The following is an 18,006-nucleotide window of genomic DNA, read 5'->3' as shown; positions in this document are numbered from 1 at the left end:
TCAGAAATTGTTATCATTATTGAACTGTAGAATTCCCTAAGTGTCGATAAGTCAAAATTTACTTTATTATTCAACCCAGGTGAAAATTTTGCCAAGAATCTGATTCTTTCACAAATTATACTGACTTGAAAATAACTTAGTAGTAAGGAGGCCTATTCAATATTTTTTGCACCAATCTAAAATGCTAAATGAACTGTATTATCAAGAGATCTCTAAATTCTCATCTCAAATGTTCAATGGTCATATACTAAAACAAGTTACTAGGTCAATCAAACCAAATTCATTTTTCACCAGATAAAACATTAGAATGTTGAGAAACAAAATTAAGCAACATCTAAATTGTTTCTATTCAAGAGGTTCACTAGTCATACTTGTTTATAAACCATGGTTAACCCTAGGACTACAAGTGATTACTTGATCTAGTCAAAACAAACTTAAATTTAAAATATTAGGGTATGTCAACCATCCTCAGTATGACATTTTTAGTAAAGACCATATATTGAAACCTACCTGGAGGGGAAGAGAAAAAAAAAAAAAAAAATCAGTGCTATTGTCCCTTAAACAAGCACATAATTTCACTTATCACTTCTAATGTTCAGATCAATGAAATTTTTTTTATACTGAACATATTTCAATTAGAATTTTTTAAAGGCAGAGATTTAAATGTTTTATCTATCCTATTTTTAACAACAATTCTTCAGTGGCAATCTTATTTAAAACAAAATACTTAAAATATATTTAATAAAATCTTAAGGTATTAAGTGAAAGCCATTTAACTAAATATTTAAAACCTCTGCAATTATTAGTTTATTAGTATCATTCAGGATTCAGGTGTTCAGTATTCCTCCTGAAATTATACATAAACAAATGCAAAACTGAAATTAGAATCTGAAAGTCAAAATTGTATAACAAAACAGTACTCCATCACAAAAGCGTGTAAAATTACAAGAACGCTATTTTTAAAACACTGGCACTTAAGAGAACCATAATTTCAAAACCACAAAACTGCCAAATTGTCCCCCCAAAATGGAAAGCAGGTAAACATATAAATGGTCACTTTTAATGAATACACTGTTAGCTTTGGTTTTGGAAAGGAAAGAAATTTGATCAAATTGAGACATTTGGTCTACATCTTACCTTAATGCCAAATTTTAAGTGTATTTCCCATCATGGTCTGCTTAATTTATATAGGGTCAAATATTACAATTTTAATGTGAACCCTAATGGGAAAAACATGACTCACTCTAAAGGAGACGGAATTATAATATTGTTTTGATAATCAAATCTAGATTTTGAGTTATAAATGGTACCATATACAATTTCAAGTTTCCCAAGGGGCCATTCATTGCCAGCTCTTCATACTATAAGCATACTTAATCTACAATAACTCCACTGCCAAAGATTAACATGGCAGTCTTGTATTTTTCAACTCACGCTTTTGGGGTACATTCCTTAGCTCTTCTAAAGGATGGGAATTATAAACATAACTTCAGTTACATAGTAATGAAGCTATGAATGTATATCCCCCACATAAAGATTAGAATATACCCTTCTACTGGTCCTTCAAGGACATTAATTTTAGTATGTTTCATTCAAATAATTCCATGCTGCAAATTTCTATGTTCTCCTCTTGGTTAAATGTTGTAATTGGATAGAATACTGTACTACGTGAAATTTTGAGTTTATTAACTGGTAACTTTCAATTTCCAGTTATGGAAGAAAATTGTTTCTATACAACTTTTTGTACCCCATCACAATTATGCAGGGTGTGTAGATCAAAGCTTTTTATCGGCTAACTATATGAAAAGATGAAAACTGTAATAATTCATGTGATCCCAAATGGGCATACAAAAGCAAAGACGAGCTTCCCCTCAAAAAGAAAGTTATGATTTAAGGGCACCTATGAAAAGGACAACAATACTAATAAAAAAAATTGTATTTACTTAGAAGCATTCAGAATGTCAACAAAACAGCTGCAACTTTTTTTTGTTTTTTGTTTTTTTTTGCAATTACAGAGTGGTATTCAGTTAACAGAACAACAATTATTTCATATGCTGCATCAAAGACAACTGAAGATGAAAATGAACTACATCCCCATATATAACTAATTTGTGCTGTGCACCAACAAGAACCTGCTTTAAATTTCCATGCCAATTTACAACCCCCATACTGTACCAGGCAAGGTTAGTGGCTATTGAAAATACCACTAAAGGACAGGGCTATCTAAAGACACATTCGGTAGTGTGTTAACTATACAAAAAAAGACACTGTACAGTTTAAAAACAAATCTTACACAGCCTTACATTTCAATTTTTTTTTTTCTTTAAAAGGAGTGAGTTGTGTACAGGGGGGTTAAATGCTTTATAGACAAGAAAAAAACTGCTCTATAACCAACTTATTCATCGTCATCATCATCTTCCTCATCCTCCTCCTCATCTTCTTCATCTTCCTCCTCGTCTTCTTCATCTTCTTCATCTTCTTCCTCCTCCTTCTTTTTCTTGCTCTTCTCAGCCTTGACAACTCCTCCTTTTTTTCCCACATCAGGTTTTCCTTTAGCCCGGTATGCAGCAATATCCTGTAAAGTGTTTTTTTGGGGGGAATTAGGGGGATGGGTGTGGAGAGGGAGTAAAAGAAATAGGAGGGAAAAAGAAGGAAAAAGATTTATAACTGTTACAGAAAAGAAATTTATGGGACTGCTATAGTTTGGTGTTTACAGATATATTACAACTCTATAAATAACCAAGCCCTCAAGAAATGAATGCAAAAAAATATATATTTGAGATAATTATAATTAGCCATCCACAACCCATCAGAATGACATGGTCTAATATTTGCAATTGCTATGCCTCAATGAAGTGCAATTATGTAAGCATTCTAACTGCAGTTTATTAAAAACAAGAAATGCATAGGGACTTTGATTAAAGGGTAGACACTGCCACCTTCTGAATGCAAAAAAATTACTCTTCTGGTCTATCACTCTAAGACCCTAAATCTATAGAATCAGACTATTCATTTAAGACAAATGAACAAATATACTGATTAAACAAGCCAAACTAGACTTCAGAGTGAAAAATATTTCCTTTAACCCAGAATACACAAAAGGGTGTAGAGAAACCCACCTAGCCTACAATATGTAATGTTAAGTTTTTTTCAAATGTGATACTTTAATCTTGCCAATACCGTCATATTTTATAGAACAAAAAGATTGTAAAACCATACTAGAAGAGGTTTTATGAAGGACAAATGAGTAGCAAATCAGAAGGATGTGAATGGGATCAGTTGTTTTAGGTTACACCCATTAATGGCTTTTGAAGTTTTGATATTTGATAACAAACTAGGTTTTGGACAGTCCAAAAAAATAAGAAAAACTACATGTTGTCATTGTTAAACCAGGACCTGCTAAACTTATTTATCTTATTCCACATAACTAATTTAGGTGATTTACAGCACAATTCTTAAAGAAACCTAGTATTAATGAACAATATTTGCTCCAAATAGGAAATTGGATGTAAAAATACCAATTTTTAAAATTTAAGGATCAACTTAACATGAGGTGAACATAAAATATCTGAAATAATCTTTATTGTGCCCTCAAATTATACTAGGAAAATACTTATGTATCTTGTTACCTTTTCATATTTTTCCTTCAGTTTAGCTGCTTTCTTTTCATAAGGTTGCTTGTCATCTGCAGCAGTATTATTCCACATTTCTCCCAATTTTTTTGCCACATCTCCAATAGAAAGACCAGGATGCTCCCCTTTGATTTTTGGACGATACTCAGAACAGAATAAGAAAAATGCCGAACTACAAAAAGAATTTCAATTTTAAAATTATAAATTCGAATGGCAACAAAACATATTGTAAATTACTAAATTTTTTTTCTCTGTAATCAAGCAGTGTACAAGATAACACCAACCAGTTTTCACAATAAAAATTATGCCCAATGATCTTTGAAGAGAAAACATGGCTAATTTACTTGTCACTTGCAGTGCATATAGTAAGTCTTTAAGGTCTGTCAGATATAAACCAAAATCTCAAAGTGCCAGGAAAACTACTTTGGTTTAGAAATGTGACACCTTAAACTCACAAGGTACTCATTATAAAAGGCTGACCTGGAAGGCAAAGTATTCAAGGAGAGAACAAGAAGGGATACTTACGGAGGCCTCTTCGGTGCATTGGGATCCTTAAACTTCTTTTTTGTTTCTCCCTTAGGTGGTATGTAGGTTTTCATTTCTCTTTCATAACGAACCTTATCAGCTTTTGCCATGTCCTCAAATTTTCCTTTCTCTTTAGCAGACATTGTCTAGAAAAGAATATACTGTTTTAAGCAAACAGAAAATGCCTAACTATACCAAGTAAAGTATAATTAACTTTACTAATCACCCAGACTTACAGCAGACTCAGTGGTATGGCCCTTCTACTCCAAATCCCAGTTACATTTTACTATATATAAAGTACTTTTCAAATAAAGTCTGTTAGAAGATGAAATCAGTTATCCTTAGGACCAGTCTGCCACAAAATGCTGTACTACCAGTAAGGATGGGTAACATTTTGGATTTTGCTACTGAACTTTATTGTTGTTGTTGTTATTTAACTTTTTATTCAACTCTTAATTCACCAGCTGCTGCTCTTACCTTCCACCTTTCTGAGCATTTTTTAGAAAATTCTGAGAAGTTCACAGAAGCATCTGGGTGCTTCTTCTTGTGTTCCTCCCGGCAGGTTTGCACAAAGAAGGCATATGAAGACATTTTCCCTCTCGGCTTCTTAGGATCACCTTTGCCCATTTTTGATTATTTTCTTTAAAAACACAAAAGACAGATAACCATTTAAAACCTCAGTATCTCTTTTTTGAAAAGTCAACATATAAATTACTACAATTAACTATTCAATATTCTTTCTGAAAAAGCCTGGCAGATAGTGGATCAACATGTTTTCAGAATAACTGATGCTGAAAGTAAGCAATAGAATCTAGCATCTTAAAGTGCTCAGGAAGAATTGAAATGGCTGTATGCACTGTCCTAACTCCATAGTGATTTCTCATACCTTAAGTATCGACAAAGAACAGACTTAAAAGTCAAAAATATGTATATTGCCTAAGTATAACAGCATCACTTCGAAAATATTTTACAATTTATGCTCATTTAAATACAAATTAAGACAATATTTAACTTAAAGTAAACACCAATCCAATGGTTTAAAAACAACCAGTTTTACTAGGACTCTATAGTAAAGGAATGGGAGACTTGGCACTTTAAGGGAAGTTCTTTGCCTAGATTCCCTCTAGGAGGTAGGTCGAGGATTTCCCAATTCCTCCTTTAAAAAAAGCACTGCCTTCTCCTCCCCTTTGTATTAAACTTTGCTCCCGGCCAGAGTGGGGCCACTTGTGCACACTGCACTAAGCTGGGCACTTGTGGGGCTGCGGGCTTCGTTGGCCCAAGAGGCGGATTTCTGCTCTGACTAAACGCGTCCGGTTTGAAGTTTCTCTGAGTAAACAAGATTTAGGGGCTGACGAACCATCCCAGCCAGTAATGCAGGTTTTTTTTTTAAACTCCCCCCCCATTTAAACTAGTTGACTACATAAATCTCTTTTAATTAAGGAGAGGGCACGAGGGCCCGAGGCTGGCTTCTCTTCCCGCCACTTTGCACTTGCCCCCCACACCTCTTCTAAACTTTGCTGGGAAGTAGTGGCAGGAGGGTGGGGGTGGAGTAAGGAGGAATCAAAGAACCCTTTTAATATATAATTTCATTTGTTAAATAAATTAGAAAGAGCAGAGTCGCCCTCGAGCCACGTGTGGAACCCCCCCCAGCAGGGAAAGGGCCCGAACACTTGGGCCGGCGGTGGCGGGACCCCGGCCCGGGAAGCGGGGCTCGAGGCCGCGCGCGCCGCCGCTCAGCTTAGCCCGGCCGCCGGCCCAGCCCCGGGCTCGCTCGGTGTGCGCGCGGCGGTCCGAGCAGGCCCCGGGGGGCGGCGGCGACTCTCCTTCCACCTCCTTCCCGCCCCCCCCCATTTTGTATGAAGCGTCCGTCGTGCGCCAAAGAGCAAAAGTCCCCACTCGAAATGGGGTCTGGCTCCGCCCGAAGCCCGCGCTTTAAGCGGGGGCGGGGAAATGGAGGGAGAGGCCGGGGGAGGGGGGGAGAAGGTGGGGAAGAAAAAGACTTGGGCCGCGGGGCCCCGCGTGGCGCGTGAGGGTGCGTGTGTACCCGGCGGCGCGGCGCGCACGGAATGGCCGCTGCTCGTCTTCCTCGCCTGCGCCGCCGAGAGGGCGAGAGTGAGAGCGAGAATATGGCTCCTTCCCTTTGTGTGTGCGTGCGTGTGTGTGTGTGTGAGTGTGGGAGACTGAGAGTGAGAGAGGGAGGGGAGGGGGAGGAGTGCGCGGTGCGCTCTGGCGCACACTCAGCCATTACAGGCAGGGGGAGGGGGAAGGACGAGGGGGAGGGGGAGGAGCCCGGGGTGGGGGTGGGGGCGCGGCCCCTCCAGACCCAAGCTAGAGCCGGGGGGGGGAGGGGGGACGCGCCTTCGCACCCCGGGAAAGGGCGCCTACCCCTCCCCGCCGGAGCCGCCGCCCGCTCGCCTCCCCCCAAAATCCCGCGCTCCCCGGGCCGCCCCCGCACGGAAAACACGGGGCTGTGAAAAGGGGGAGGGGGGGAAGAGAAGGGAAAAAAAAAAAAGTTGTCTCGGACCTGGAGCGCCCAGCCAGCTCCCCCTAGCTCTGGCTCTCGCCCGCCTTGTTTTCTCTCCAGCCAGCAGCGCCGAGCTGGAGTCAGCCATGTTACAGCGAGCGCAGCGGCGCCTCTCCCCCCCGCGCCGCGCCCCGGGGAGAAGGGGGCGCGGGGAGGGGATCCCCGCATAGCCGTCACCCCCCACCCCGCAACCGCCCTTGGCGCCCCCCCCAGCCCAGCCGAGCCCCGGTCGCCCCCGCCCCGCCAGGCTGGGAAGCTCGCTCGGCGGCGGCGGCGGCGTCTGGGGCTCTATCTGCAGCAATGGCTAATGCAATGCACTGTAAGCAGCTTAGGCTGAGCCTCCCGAGCCCCGCGCCCTCGCCGCCTCAAGCGCGGTCTGCCCGTCCCTACCCCGCGCTCCGCGCACATCGGCCACGAGCCCCCCCCCTCACTAAAAAATACATTTATTAAAAATTTTTTTTTAATTAAAAAAAAAATTTTCCGCCCTGAGATTAAAAAAAAAACTCGTGGGGTTCAGGGTCCCCAGCAGCCCGAGGGGGCTACGGGTCCGCGGGTTCCCGTCGCCGGGCAGGGTTCAAGCGCCCGGGAAAAAGGCTCCTGTCCGTACGCAGTTCCCCCCACGATCCCCCCTCATTTGCCTTTGTGTGAATCCTGACCCGCCGGCTCCGGGCCGCGGGGATCCGGCTCCCGCGCGGGGTTCGGAGCTGCCCGGGGCGCTCTCCCCACCGCGGCGCTGCCCCAGACTCACCCTCAGCGCCGCACAGAGTAGCCCAGTGCCCGTCCGGCTCTTACTTGCCCCGGCGCTGTCTCTATGGAGCTCAATGTACTGCAATGGCTGTGAGAGCGCGAGCCAGACGCAGCCTCCTCACTCTCTCCGTTCTGTAACATTACTCTCCAGGCAGCGCTGCTCCCATTGGCTACCGCCAACTCACCGCGCTCGCTCATTGGCGGGCTCCCTCCCATTGTCCTGACCAGAGCCCGTTTCCTATTGGCCCGTAACGGAGACACGTCATCGAGGATTGAAACAGCGCGCAAATCTGAACCTGTGTGTGTGCCGGGCAGAGAGGCTGAGGCGGGAGAGGCAGAGGCAGAGGCAGCAGCTGCTACGGGAAAGCAGAGCTCTATGGTGTGTGTATGCATGTGTCTAACCCAAGCTAGCCCCACGCCGGAGTGGCCGCCGGAGCGAAAATGGCCTGGCTTTTCTGCAAACACCTCCAACTCCTCAGGCAAGAGAGACACCCACAGGCCTCCCCCCCCTTCCCCACACTTAGTCTCTTTCAAAACCTTTCAAATAAGAGGTCCCAGACTTTTTAGGGAACATTCCAACATGAGGCAAAGGTGTGGGATCGCCCCCTTGAGAACTGGGGGCTCTGCTGTTACAGACAGGAAAGGGAGGGCGACCGCTCGCCCCCTCCACAACGCAGGCTTGCATTACACTCGAGTCTTCCACAAAGGCATGGTCTCTCCTGCCTGAAAGTGACATGATCCAGTGAGGCAGCATTTAAAACCCCCTTGTCTAGGCCGAAGTGCCCACACTGCAGGTCAAGCGCAGCAGCTGGAGTCCCGGCTCACCAAACACTGAGCAAGGCATTCAGTTTCACCTTTTCTCCCTGTTTGCTCGTGTTTCCCAGCAGTCTAGAACTTTTTTTTTTTAAGTTTCAATACAAAGCAGTGTCTTAACTTCCTAGAAATCAAATAATTATAGCACGTAATGAAAGCGCAGCCACTTAAGTTTTGATAAGGTACACTCACAGGTAGGAAACACTTATGAGGGCCTACTAGAATTAGCAGACTCATTAAAGGCTGCGTTTTTAGCTGTTGGGCTGTTTTATTTGACTTGGTGTGGATTACTGTTATAATCAAACGGATCCTTGTGATACTATCTTGCGCTCCCATCACACCACTTAGTCCATCCATGTAACTGCTCTAGGGTTACAGCACTGGTGGGTGTATTGTTACCCGAAGCAGAGAGTGCATGTGCCCAAATCTGCAGCCTGTGCTTCCAGCGCACCGAGCTGGCTACAATTCCCACCACACCAAAAGAGACTCAATACAAAGAAAATGCAGTACCTTCAAGTATCTATTAGCTACAACGGCTAAGCCATGAAAGAATATGCTGCTGGGGCAGTCTTTTATGAAACTGAGGTGTTTTTTTTTAATCTATTCCCCCTTGCCAAGACCACACCCCTATTCAGTTAAAACAGACTTCCCCTTCCCCCCAACAATGATATAGTTACACTTTAAAATTTGCTAAACTTTGCCTTCAGAAGTATTGACTAAAAATACAAATGTATATGCATTAAATTTATAGTAAAGTCAGTTCTTTGAATGCTTCTGTTGTGTTCTATTAATTAGCTTTTATCAGAACCATCTAGGCAGCCAAACAATTTTTGGGGAAAGACTAGATAATTTTTGCCATATAATTATGATCTTTTTATAAGTGTTTAGCTCCCTGATGATAATGTAGTTTAGGGGACAGAACATATCATTTAAATGTGAAAAAGACTAAAGCATATATCAAGACAACATGCAAGCTAATTAGCATAGGACTGAGCTGTCCTTTAAACTTCTCTAAATCAAGTTTTTGACACGTTATTTCATTCCATCTATTTTCATTCTGTTTTTATTACTCTGTGCCCTATTTTGCAAAACATTTCTGAGAGTGCACTTTCATTTACATTCATGTCTTTTATGTACAAAACTCACACTACCTAGTCACTGTCCACAGAATAAAAATTTTCTGTTCTTTTTCTCATACTCCTTGCTCTCACTCTGACATAAAGTGAGAAAGTGGCCGTTATTAACAAACACTTCTTTGCTAGACAACTGGTTAAGGTTTCAGTCAGTGGGGGTGGGGGTGTGTGTGTGCAAAACAACCTGTCTGGCCCACTTTGGATTGGAATCTCAGCAGAATAACAGAGTTTTCCAATTGCATACTGCAAGATCCTGATTTTGTGTGGAAATTTTCTAGGGTTCCATAAGATATTATGCCAAGTTAATAGTTTCATAAGGGAGTTGACTTTGGATATGTATTATTTGGGAAATGACTGGTGGTTTTTCCCTCCCATATTTTAAATCTGTGTAAAGTTATTTATGATTCTTAATTCCAGATTGTCTAAATTTCAGATTATAAAGACCAAATGTGATTCATTGTTAGGCCTAAGTCTGGAAGACATGGGCAACTAAATGACTCAAGAGTTCACAGTGATGATGAACCTGGAAGATCTGAGTTCAAATCCAAACTCAGATACTATCTAGGTGTGTCACCCTGTACAAGTCACTTAACCTCTGCCTAAATTTCTTCATTTGTGAAATGGGGATAATAATAGCAAATACTTTTCAGGTTATATTGTAGTGTTCTAAGGATAAAATGACATTCATAAAACATTTTGAAAACCTTAAAAGTACTATATAAATCCTAGTGGTTAAAATTCTACCTCTGACACTTATTAGCAGTATAATTCTGGACAAGTCACTCAACTTTTTATGTACTTATAAAAACTTCTTGAGCTATATCTAAGTAATTACAAAAGCCTTTGCTGAGGCTGATAAAATTTATCTGTATAACTCCAAATTTTTTTTTTTTCTAGTTTCTAGTTGTGAAGGGGTGAGTAGGACAGGGGTATTTTCTTCAGACTCTATTTTCTCCACTTGAGAGTGGTGGTGGTGATGGTGAATTGTTCCCAAGTATCATCTAGAACTTTGCCAAAAAACAAAAAGTACTATTCATGACCAAAAAGTTATTTTGCCCAGACAAGAAACTTTTACCCCCAACTTTATTACTAAATTGCTTTTCTGAAATTCTCTTCTGTTGCCCCATCAAGGTGATTTTAGGTTCTTGAAGTCAGAAAAAAGTTTTGAAAGGAGTTAAAAAAGCTGAAAAGATTTGAGTAGGGAATAAGCATTTACATAGCACCTGCCACATGTCACGCAAGTGTGTATGTTACAAATATTATCTCATTGGATCCTCACAATAGCCTTGTAAGGTTGATGCTATTTTTTTATTCTTGTTTTGGAGTTGAGGAAATTGAGGCAGAATTAAATGACTTGCCCAGAGTCACATAGCTAGTAAGTATCAGAGGCCAGATTTGAATTCAGTTCTTGATTTCAGACTAAGCTGTCTGCTACTAGCCAGCTGCTGTTGTGTAGGCCTGATGATAGACTCCATGTAATTTCAGAAGGCTGGTTTTGCTAAATAAGGTGGGTTCATTACCAGAAAACTGGTCACCAGTGGATGAACATATTTTTGACCATAACAATTTAAGACTATGTTCCAAGGGTGGTGGTTGAGGTAGGGGCGGGGGAAGGAATTGTTGTGCTCATGTCAGTGGAGGAAGTAACTATGCTAATGAAATATTAATAACTGGCAGTTATTCTGTGCTCTAAAATTTGCAGAGCCCTTTATACACGCTATCTTGTTTAAGCTTCATAATAAACCCGTGAGTTTTTCCCCAACTTACAGATGAGAGAATTAAGGTTTAAGGTAAGCATCATCTTCAAAGTCATCCAATTAATAAGTTTCAGAACTGGATTTTTAATCTGTCTTTTTGATTCCAGGTTTGCTTGTTACCCTAGCCACCAGACAACATTCTCCTCCATTAAAACATGAACTTTTTGAAGAAATAAAGAGGCATTCTTTGTAAGAACATTTCTGCTTTTTTTAACATAGAAAACTGGGTATAAAGCAGTATAATTTTTTTTTAATAGCACTTGCCTTATAAATAGGGAGGAGAATGGTAGTGTATATGCATGATTTCATAAGCATGTGAAAACTTCCTAAAAAAAAAAAAAAGAAAGAAAAGAAAAAAGGAAACTCTCTCCTGTGAATATAGATTGACAACTTTTGATAACTTAAAGTTTCAGAAGAGAGTTGCCTGTGGCATTGAAAATTGAAATGATTTCCCAATAGGCTCACGCTAGTAAGCATTAACCATAAGGCTTGATCACTAGCCTTTACTATCCCAAGACTAGTTGTCTAGCCATTAGGCCACACTTTGTCTCTTAGTGTGTATAAATATATATATATATAAAACTAGGGGGTTTATGTAACTGAATGTGGGTATCATGAAATTATGATTTATTATCAGTAAATCTTTGCTTTGTATACTATTTTATATACCTATATACCCAAAGTTTTGTAAAAAATTTTCTGCTGAAAAGGGGCTGCAAGTGGAAAAAGTTGAAGAAGCCCTGATATATAACACACCTGTGCATATGTAGTACACGTACATTGTTACATATTATTAAATGCTATGTATAAAACACACCAATATGTTTTCTATATATGCATATGGACTATATAAACATATACATTAAATATTTTTATGTGTATCCTTAAAATTACCATTTCACAAACATTTTCATTTTTTTTTTGTTCTTTTAATCAAAAACATCTACAACTTTAAAAGTTAAATCCCATATTTTAGCCAACAGTCATAGTCTATCATATGCCCGGAAGATTGTGGTGTTATTTTTTTTTTACCTGTGCTCAGGAAAAGGGGATTTGTTGTTCAGGCCACATTTAATTCATCTGCTTTAGTCTTCCTTTTCCTTCATCCTTACATGAAAGGGGAGATTCTTTGCCTCAGTTCTTACCTTAGCTTAAAAAAACCAAGTTCTCCCAGTACCTCCAGGACCATCTCCAGTCATCCTGATCTGTATTTGCCATTGGTTACAGCTGTGGAGGGGAAGAGAGGCAGGTGACCTTGCCCAGCCTTGCCACACTTAAGTACAATTCACTTGCATGTCATTGCATTCCCTCCCTATGTCATGGTCTTCTTCCAGAACGAAGGACAAATAACAACAACAATTGCTTTCTGCGTCCCTGTTACCTGGAAAGCAGGAAAGTAGAATCAGAAAAGGAAAGGAGCAGTGTTACTAAAGGTATTTGTTCAATTCTTACCTCATTCAGAGGCAACACAGAATGAATCATGATTGTGGATAAATGATAAATTCAGTTAGCGAAGTTGCCATTTAACAAATAATTACTTTAGAAAGGAAGGACTAAGGAAGCAGAAAAATCTCTTCGTGGATAGAGTGAACTGTGAAAAGCCAAGGGAGCCTTTATTAAAGAGGATGGCAAGAATGTCTGCCCAAAGGTTGCTTCTAATGGGCTTCTGAAATCCAACTCTAATGTGAAAAAATGAAACCCACATGAGGAACTTTCAGACTTTCCTTGGCTGAGGAATAGTGATATTCTTCCTAATGCAATGAATCCCTAAGTCAAGCTATGTGAATTTCATTGTTGTCTCTTGAGAAAAAAAGAACCAGTTTCTGGAGAGGAGTAGTAATAGTAAACCAGAATGTCTGACAAGGCCATTCACACTCAAGATCACATATACTTAAGGAGTTTGGGTTGAGGAGCAGGAAGAGGAAAGAAGGGAATTCAGGAGAGGAACAATAGTTTAATATCATGGATTAATGAAATCCTGACAGTAATGGGTTCTATTTCAAATTCTCCATTGACCTTGGTAGGTCCCTCAATTTCTCTTCCTCAGTTTTCCCATCTGGACAATGGAAATAATAATACTATACTTGCTTTCTGCCTTCTTTGTAAAGATATTTATTTATTTGCTTTATTTATTTATTTTAACAAGATATATGCATGGGTAATTTTTTCAGCATTGACCCTTGCAAAACCTTCTGTTCCAACTTTTCCTCTCCTTCCTTCCACCCCTCCCCTAAAAGGCAGGTAGACCAATACATGTTAAATTGTAAAAATATTTATAAATCAAATGAGGTAACCATGAATATTCTAAATTCTTTTGGTAGACAGATGCAATATGAAATATAACATCATTCTCAATGATAATTTCTTTAAAACCTGAGTTTTCAAAAGATGGGAGGGAGAAAACATCAACTCTTCTTTTGCCAAGATGTATACATTTTTGATCAATAGAAAAGGGATATAGGGGAAAATTTTTTTTGATGGCAAATAAAAAAGATGTAATTTAGAAAGCACAAAGACTAGTGGATATGACCTTCAAGAAGGTCAAGAAACAGCCTCCAATTTTGGATCTTTGATCTTCAAGAATCCTTTTTAAATTTCAGTGAACTTTCAGAATAAAATGTGACATCCTACAAGAAGTAACCAGGAGCTGAGTAGAGAGAAAAAGAGGGAGTGGAAAGGCACTTAAATTTTTCTTCATAGTACAGTAGAACTAGCACTGGATTTAGGGACACATTTTGAATCCCATATTTGTTCTTTAATAAGTTTTTGGACTTGGGCAAGTTACTTAATTTCTTTGGGGGCACTCTCTCATCAAAAAGACTTATTTTCTGTATAACTACATATATATATATATATAAAAATATCTCCCTCACATAAAATAAGCTTCTTGAGGGCAAGAAGTTTTATTTATATTTTAATCTCCTATCACAGTGTTCAGTTTTCATAATGAATGCTTGTTGGTAAAGTAGTTTCTGCTGCATAAGGTTGTTGTAAGGAAAGAACTTTCTGAAATTTAAAAGTAAATTATTATTTACCAAATTTGACTTAACACCTGTCTGGTATCTCTATCTGTACTTTGCTAATTGCATCAAAACCTGCTTACTTTAGGAAAGCCTCACATGTAAGAAGGCAGGGAAGTGAAAAGAAAGAAGATAAGCACATTTGGTTGGTTAATCTGAGTAAAGGGATGAGAAGGAAGGTGAGCAGGGGCACCTAAGTGGACAGGGCCCCAGCCTTGGAGTCAGGAGAGCCTGAGTGCAGATGTGGTCCCAGATCCTTAACTAGCTGTGTGACCCTGGAGAAGTCGCTTACCTCCATTGCTTGAAAGAAAGGTGAGCCAGTGCTTAACACCACAGTCTCACTCTGTCCACCTTCCCTTTTCCTCCCGTCACAAGTAGAGCTCTGTTCAGAATCACAGAATTTAGAGAATTGGAAAGGATGCAAGCAAATAACTGATCCAAGTCATTCATGAAAGGAATCTCCACCTTAAGAAATCTGACAAGTGCTCACCTAGCCTCTTTTTGAAGACCTACAAGAGGGACTCCACCCCATCTGGAAGCCCCTCTTTCTACTTTGGGCAGCTCCAATTTTTAGGAAATTTTCCCCTGATAATCAGTTTAAATTGGCTTCTTTTCAATTTCTACCCATTGTTCCTAATTTTAACCTAAGCAAATAATATAATTCTAGCCCCCATTTCACAAGATAGCTCCTGAAATACTTGAAGACAGCCTCCATATCCCTTCTCAGACTTATTTTTTCCAGGCTAAATATGCCCAACTCCTACTAATCCTCACAAATCTCTTGATTTGTAGCATTTTCTCTTGCTTTCCCCCATCTGCTCTGACTACTGACCTCCCTAACTTCCTTTAAGTCCCAACTAAACATCCCACTTTCTACAGGAAGTCTTCTCTAATACCTCTTAAATATAGTGCATTCTGTCTATGAATTATTTCCTATTTATCCATCATATAACTTGCTTTCTATATATTTGTTTGCATGTTGTCTCTTCCATTAGATTGTAAACTGCTTGAGGGACTGTCTTTTTGCCTCTTTTTGTATTTGTAGGCTTTGCCCTGTGTTTGATGTGGCTTGATTAAGCTAGTGCTTAATTAAATATGTATTGAATGGATGAATGAATCAATGCCATGGATTCAGAGTCTTTCATCATCCTAGTTGCTTTCCCTTGGTTATAACAAAGACTGAGTACTTCTTTCTTCTCTCATTTGCCAGTTATCATAATCCATTCTCCCTCGAGAATTCTTTGTTGTCTCTCAATATAACTGAAAAAAAATAAAGTCCTTTTGGTTGAATTTAGCTTTCCTGATCATCCTCAGTGCATTCTTAGTTTCAGGATTGATAATATTTTTTTCCTTCTACATATTAAGAACTTGCTAATAGTAGCTTGAATTAAATTAAATTTAATTTCTCCTTTGGCTGACATTTGTCAGGAACTTCCCAAGACCTTTCAGATAAAAAGCCAGAGTTCTGGCCAAGGTGAGATGTTTCCCAGTTGACATATCCAGACCATAGAGATAATGTAAATCATTTTGAATCATCTCTATTTTGGGTACCAAATTTTCTAGTGAGAAATAGTGCAGATGAAATGGGATATAGGGTTAGATGAGATGTTAAGGGATTGGTGATTATGCTGAAAGTCAGACAGAGAAGTTTTGATTTTACACCCAACATTCAATTAGAAGCCAGTGAAGTGAAATAATGTCAGTTGTGTTAGAGAAAAATATATTTTATCAACTGTGTAGAAAGGACTAACCCAGGCATAACTCAAGTAGAATCAGAGTTCTGCAATGGGCCTAACAAGGAGAAAATGTAAAAATGGCTTTCTCTTCAGCTGCATATGGCACTCATGATTTTTCTTTTCTTTTTTTTTTTTTCTGAATGAGATGGTAAGATTTTTTTTTCTTTTTTTGGCTGTGAAAAGAGTATTGAGGTGAAAAAAAATCTGAATTATTAAGTTAAACTGCAGAGCATCTTAGTGAGTTAGCATTCATCTTAAAGTGTCTGGCTAACTCATCTAAAGTAAATGCAGAAGACAAATAGAACCCAATTCAAGAATGGGCACAGAATCCCTAAAAGGTGTGACTACATGAGTTAATTACAAAGAAAGAAAAATAATGTCTCATTAAAGTTGTACACATTTAATATTTTAATCCCCAACTTCCAATCAGTGCAGATTTATAAGTAGGGCCTCACTGATAGCAATAGTTATTCCTTCCACATCCTGAGGGTTGGGCTCTTGGTATTCTACAATCTGGAAAATCCACATAAAATTTTTGGCCCTCCAAAGTCTGAATTATTGTAGTATTAAAAGATAAAATATGTTGCTTTTATATAATACTATACATATATTTTGCACATTTCTGAGTTTCTAAACTTTTTTTTTGCCATATGTTGGCCTTCCCATGTTGTCTGCTACCTTCCACAAAACTCCTCCTAAATTCCTACTTAATTTCTTATGCCAATCTGCAATAGATAGAAAATGTGGAAGGGATAATTGTACATTTTAAACAGATAAAATTATAACTGATATTTATACATTTTGTTTGATTGTTTGTTTATTAAGAGTTTTTTACACAATCTTGAAGGTGATGGTGAGATTTTTTTTTTTTTTTTTTTAGTGTCTAAGCCCATCATATAGGATATTCCCTCTACTGGTGCAAATCTGGCAACTGTTTTGCAATTTATACTCTGGGGGCACTTAGAAGTGAAGTGATTTCTCAGAACTTGAACTCAGATCTTCCTGACTCCACACTTGTTCCGTGTTCAAAATTCAGATAGAAAAGTAATATAAATGTTTTGCCCATTTTATAGATCAGTGGTGGGCAAACTATGGTAAGTGTCCATACAGAATATGCCTGTTTTGGTAAGGCCTACAAACTAAGAAAAGTTTTTACATTCTAAAGTAGAATAAAACTTTATTAAAAATGTAAAAATCATTCTTACCTTGTTGGTTATTGTTTGCCAATTCCAATAATAGAAGAACCAACAAGATCAGAGCGTTTAAATGGTTTGTTCATCATTACAAAATTAATAATTAATGGAGCAGAAATTTGAACTTGGTTCTCCTCCACCAAATGTGCAGCATTTTTTCTACCAACCATATTCATAAAGATGCCTTATATTACTTCATAAAAAATTTTGTGTCAGCAGATGATTTTTGGGAGCAGAAGATGGAGTGGTGAAGAAAAATATGTCATACTGCCCCACCTTCCTGGAAGGAACTCTAGGCATAGATTTGATTCATTCCTTATTCTGGGGCCCAAGGTTCAGGTATCATTCCCTCTGTTGACCTCCAATTATGCATCTTCATGGACTCAAGTGAACTAATGAAACAAGCTACCCTTACACATTGTGGCAGCATGCTTCTTGGTTAAAAAATATTAGGAGTTCTGAGTGACTTTTTGAGGTCAGGGAATGAATGCAATTACTTACAGTAAGTGAATGCTTTCCCACCCCTGCAACTTTATAAAGCACTTTCCCTTGGTTGGTCATTCCCAATTTATCTAATCTATGGTTTTTTTATTTCTCCCTGTTAGTGAGATCCTTGAGATCAGGATCTGGTTTTTGCCTTTCTTTGTATCTTCTGCAATTAGCATAGTATTTGGCAAACAGTAAGCTTAATATAGGGATATACCTTGGAGATATTGTGCTTCCAGACTACAGCAATACACGCAAGTCATATGAAGTTTTTGGTTTCCTAGTGCATGTAGAAGTTATGCTTACACTGCCTGTAATAGTATTATGTTTTTTTTTTAATATATATAACTTTATTAAAATATTTTATTGCTAAAAATGCTAACCATAATCTGAGTCTTCATCAAGTCATCAAATTGTTACTGGTGGCAAGTCTTGCCTCA

At 39.2% G+C, this 18,006-nt stretch overlaps 1 protein-coding gene and 1 long non-coding RNA gene across 4 annotated transcripts; both read right to left on the bottom strand.

The window, feature by feature from the left end:
- Positions 1-783: 783 nt before the first annotated feature.
- On the bottom strand, positions 784-7,581 carry HMGB1 (high mobility group box 1). Of its 3 annotated transcripts, none has more exons than XM_074303551.1 (5): positions 7,430-7,581; positions 4,635-4,797; positions 4,158-4,303; positions 3,630-3,804; positions 784-2,575 (listed from the first exon to the last, which is right to left on the bottom strand). In XM_074303551.1, exons 2-5 carry the CDS (start codon positions 4,782-4,784, stop codon positions 2,396-2,398), a joined length of 651 nt encoding a protein of 216 aa, XP_074159652.1. In that variant the 5' UTR covers positions 4,785-4,797; positions 7,430-7,581; the 3' UTR covers positions 784-2,395. The 3 variants fall into 3 exon arrangements, with proteins under 3 accessions (XP_074159652.1, XP_074159653.1, XP_074159654.1); XM_074303552.1 differs by having other exon boundaries at positions 7,474-7,573; XM_074303553.1 differs by lacking the exon at positions 7,430-7,581 and adding an exon at positions 6,202-6,334.
- A 3,814-nt stretch (positions 7,582-11,395) lies between these two features.
- On the bottom strand, positions 11,396-12,448 carry LOC141559699 (uncharacterized). Its single transcript, XR_012487529.1, has 2 exons — positions 12,164-12,448; positions 11,396-11,457 (listed from the first exon to the last, which is right to left on the bottom strand). It is a non-coding gene; the product is annotated as an uncharacterized LOC141559699 (long non-coding RNA).
- Between the last annotated feature and the right edge of the window lie 5,558 nt (positions 12,449-18,006).

This window comes from Sminthopsis crassicaudata, chromosome 3 (genome assembly GCF_048593235.1).
Source record: "Sminthopsis crassicaudata isolate SCR6 chromosome 3, ASM4859323v1, whole genome shotgun sequence".
NCBI lineage: Eukaryota > Metazoa > Chordata > Mammalia > Dasyuromorphia > Dasyuridae > Sminthopsis > Sminthopsis crassicaudata.
Note: the sequence above shows the minus strand (reverse complement) of the source record. Positions and strands in the feature narration are given on the sequence as shown.

What these genes read in the sequence shown, in the direction of transcription:
- HMGB1 (XM_074303551.1), bottom strand. Translation starts at nt 4,784, where the DNA reads ATGGGCAAAGGTGATCCTAAGAAGCCGAGAGGGAAAATGTCTTCATAT. An exon ending in AATGCTCAGAAAGGTGGAAG is followed by an intron (nt 4,304 to 4,634) that starts GTAAGAGCAGCA and finishes ATTCTTTTCTAG; the next exon opens with ACAATGTCTGCTAAAGAGAA. An exon ending in TGAAGGAAAAATATGAAAAG is followed by an intron (nt 2,576 to 3,629) that starts GTAACAAGATAC and finishes AACACTTTACAG; the next exon opens with GATATTGCTGCATACCGGGC.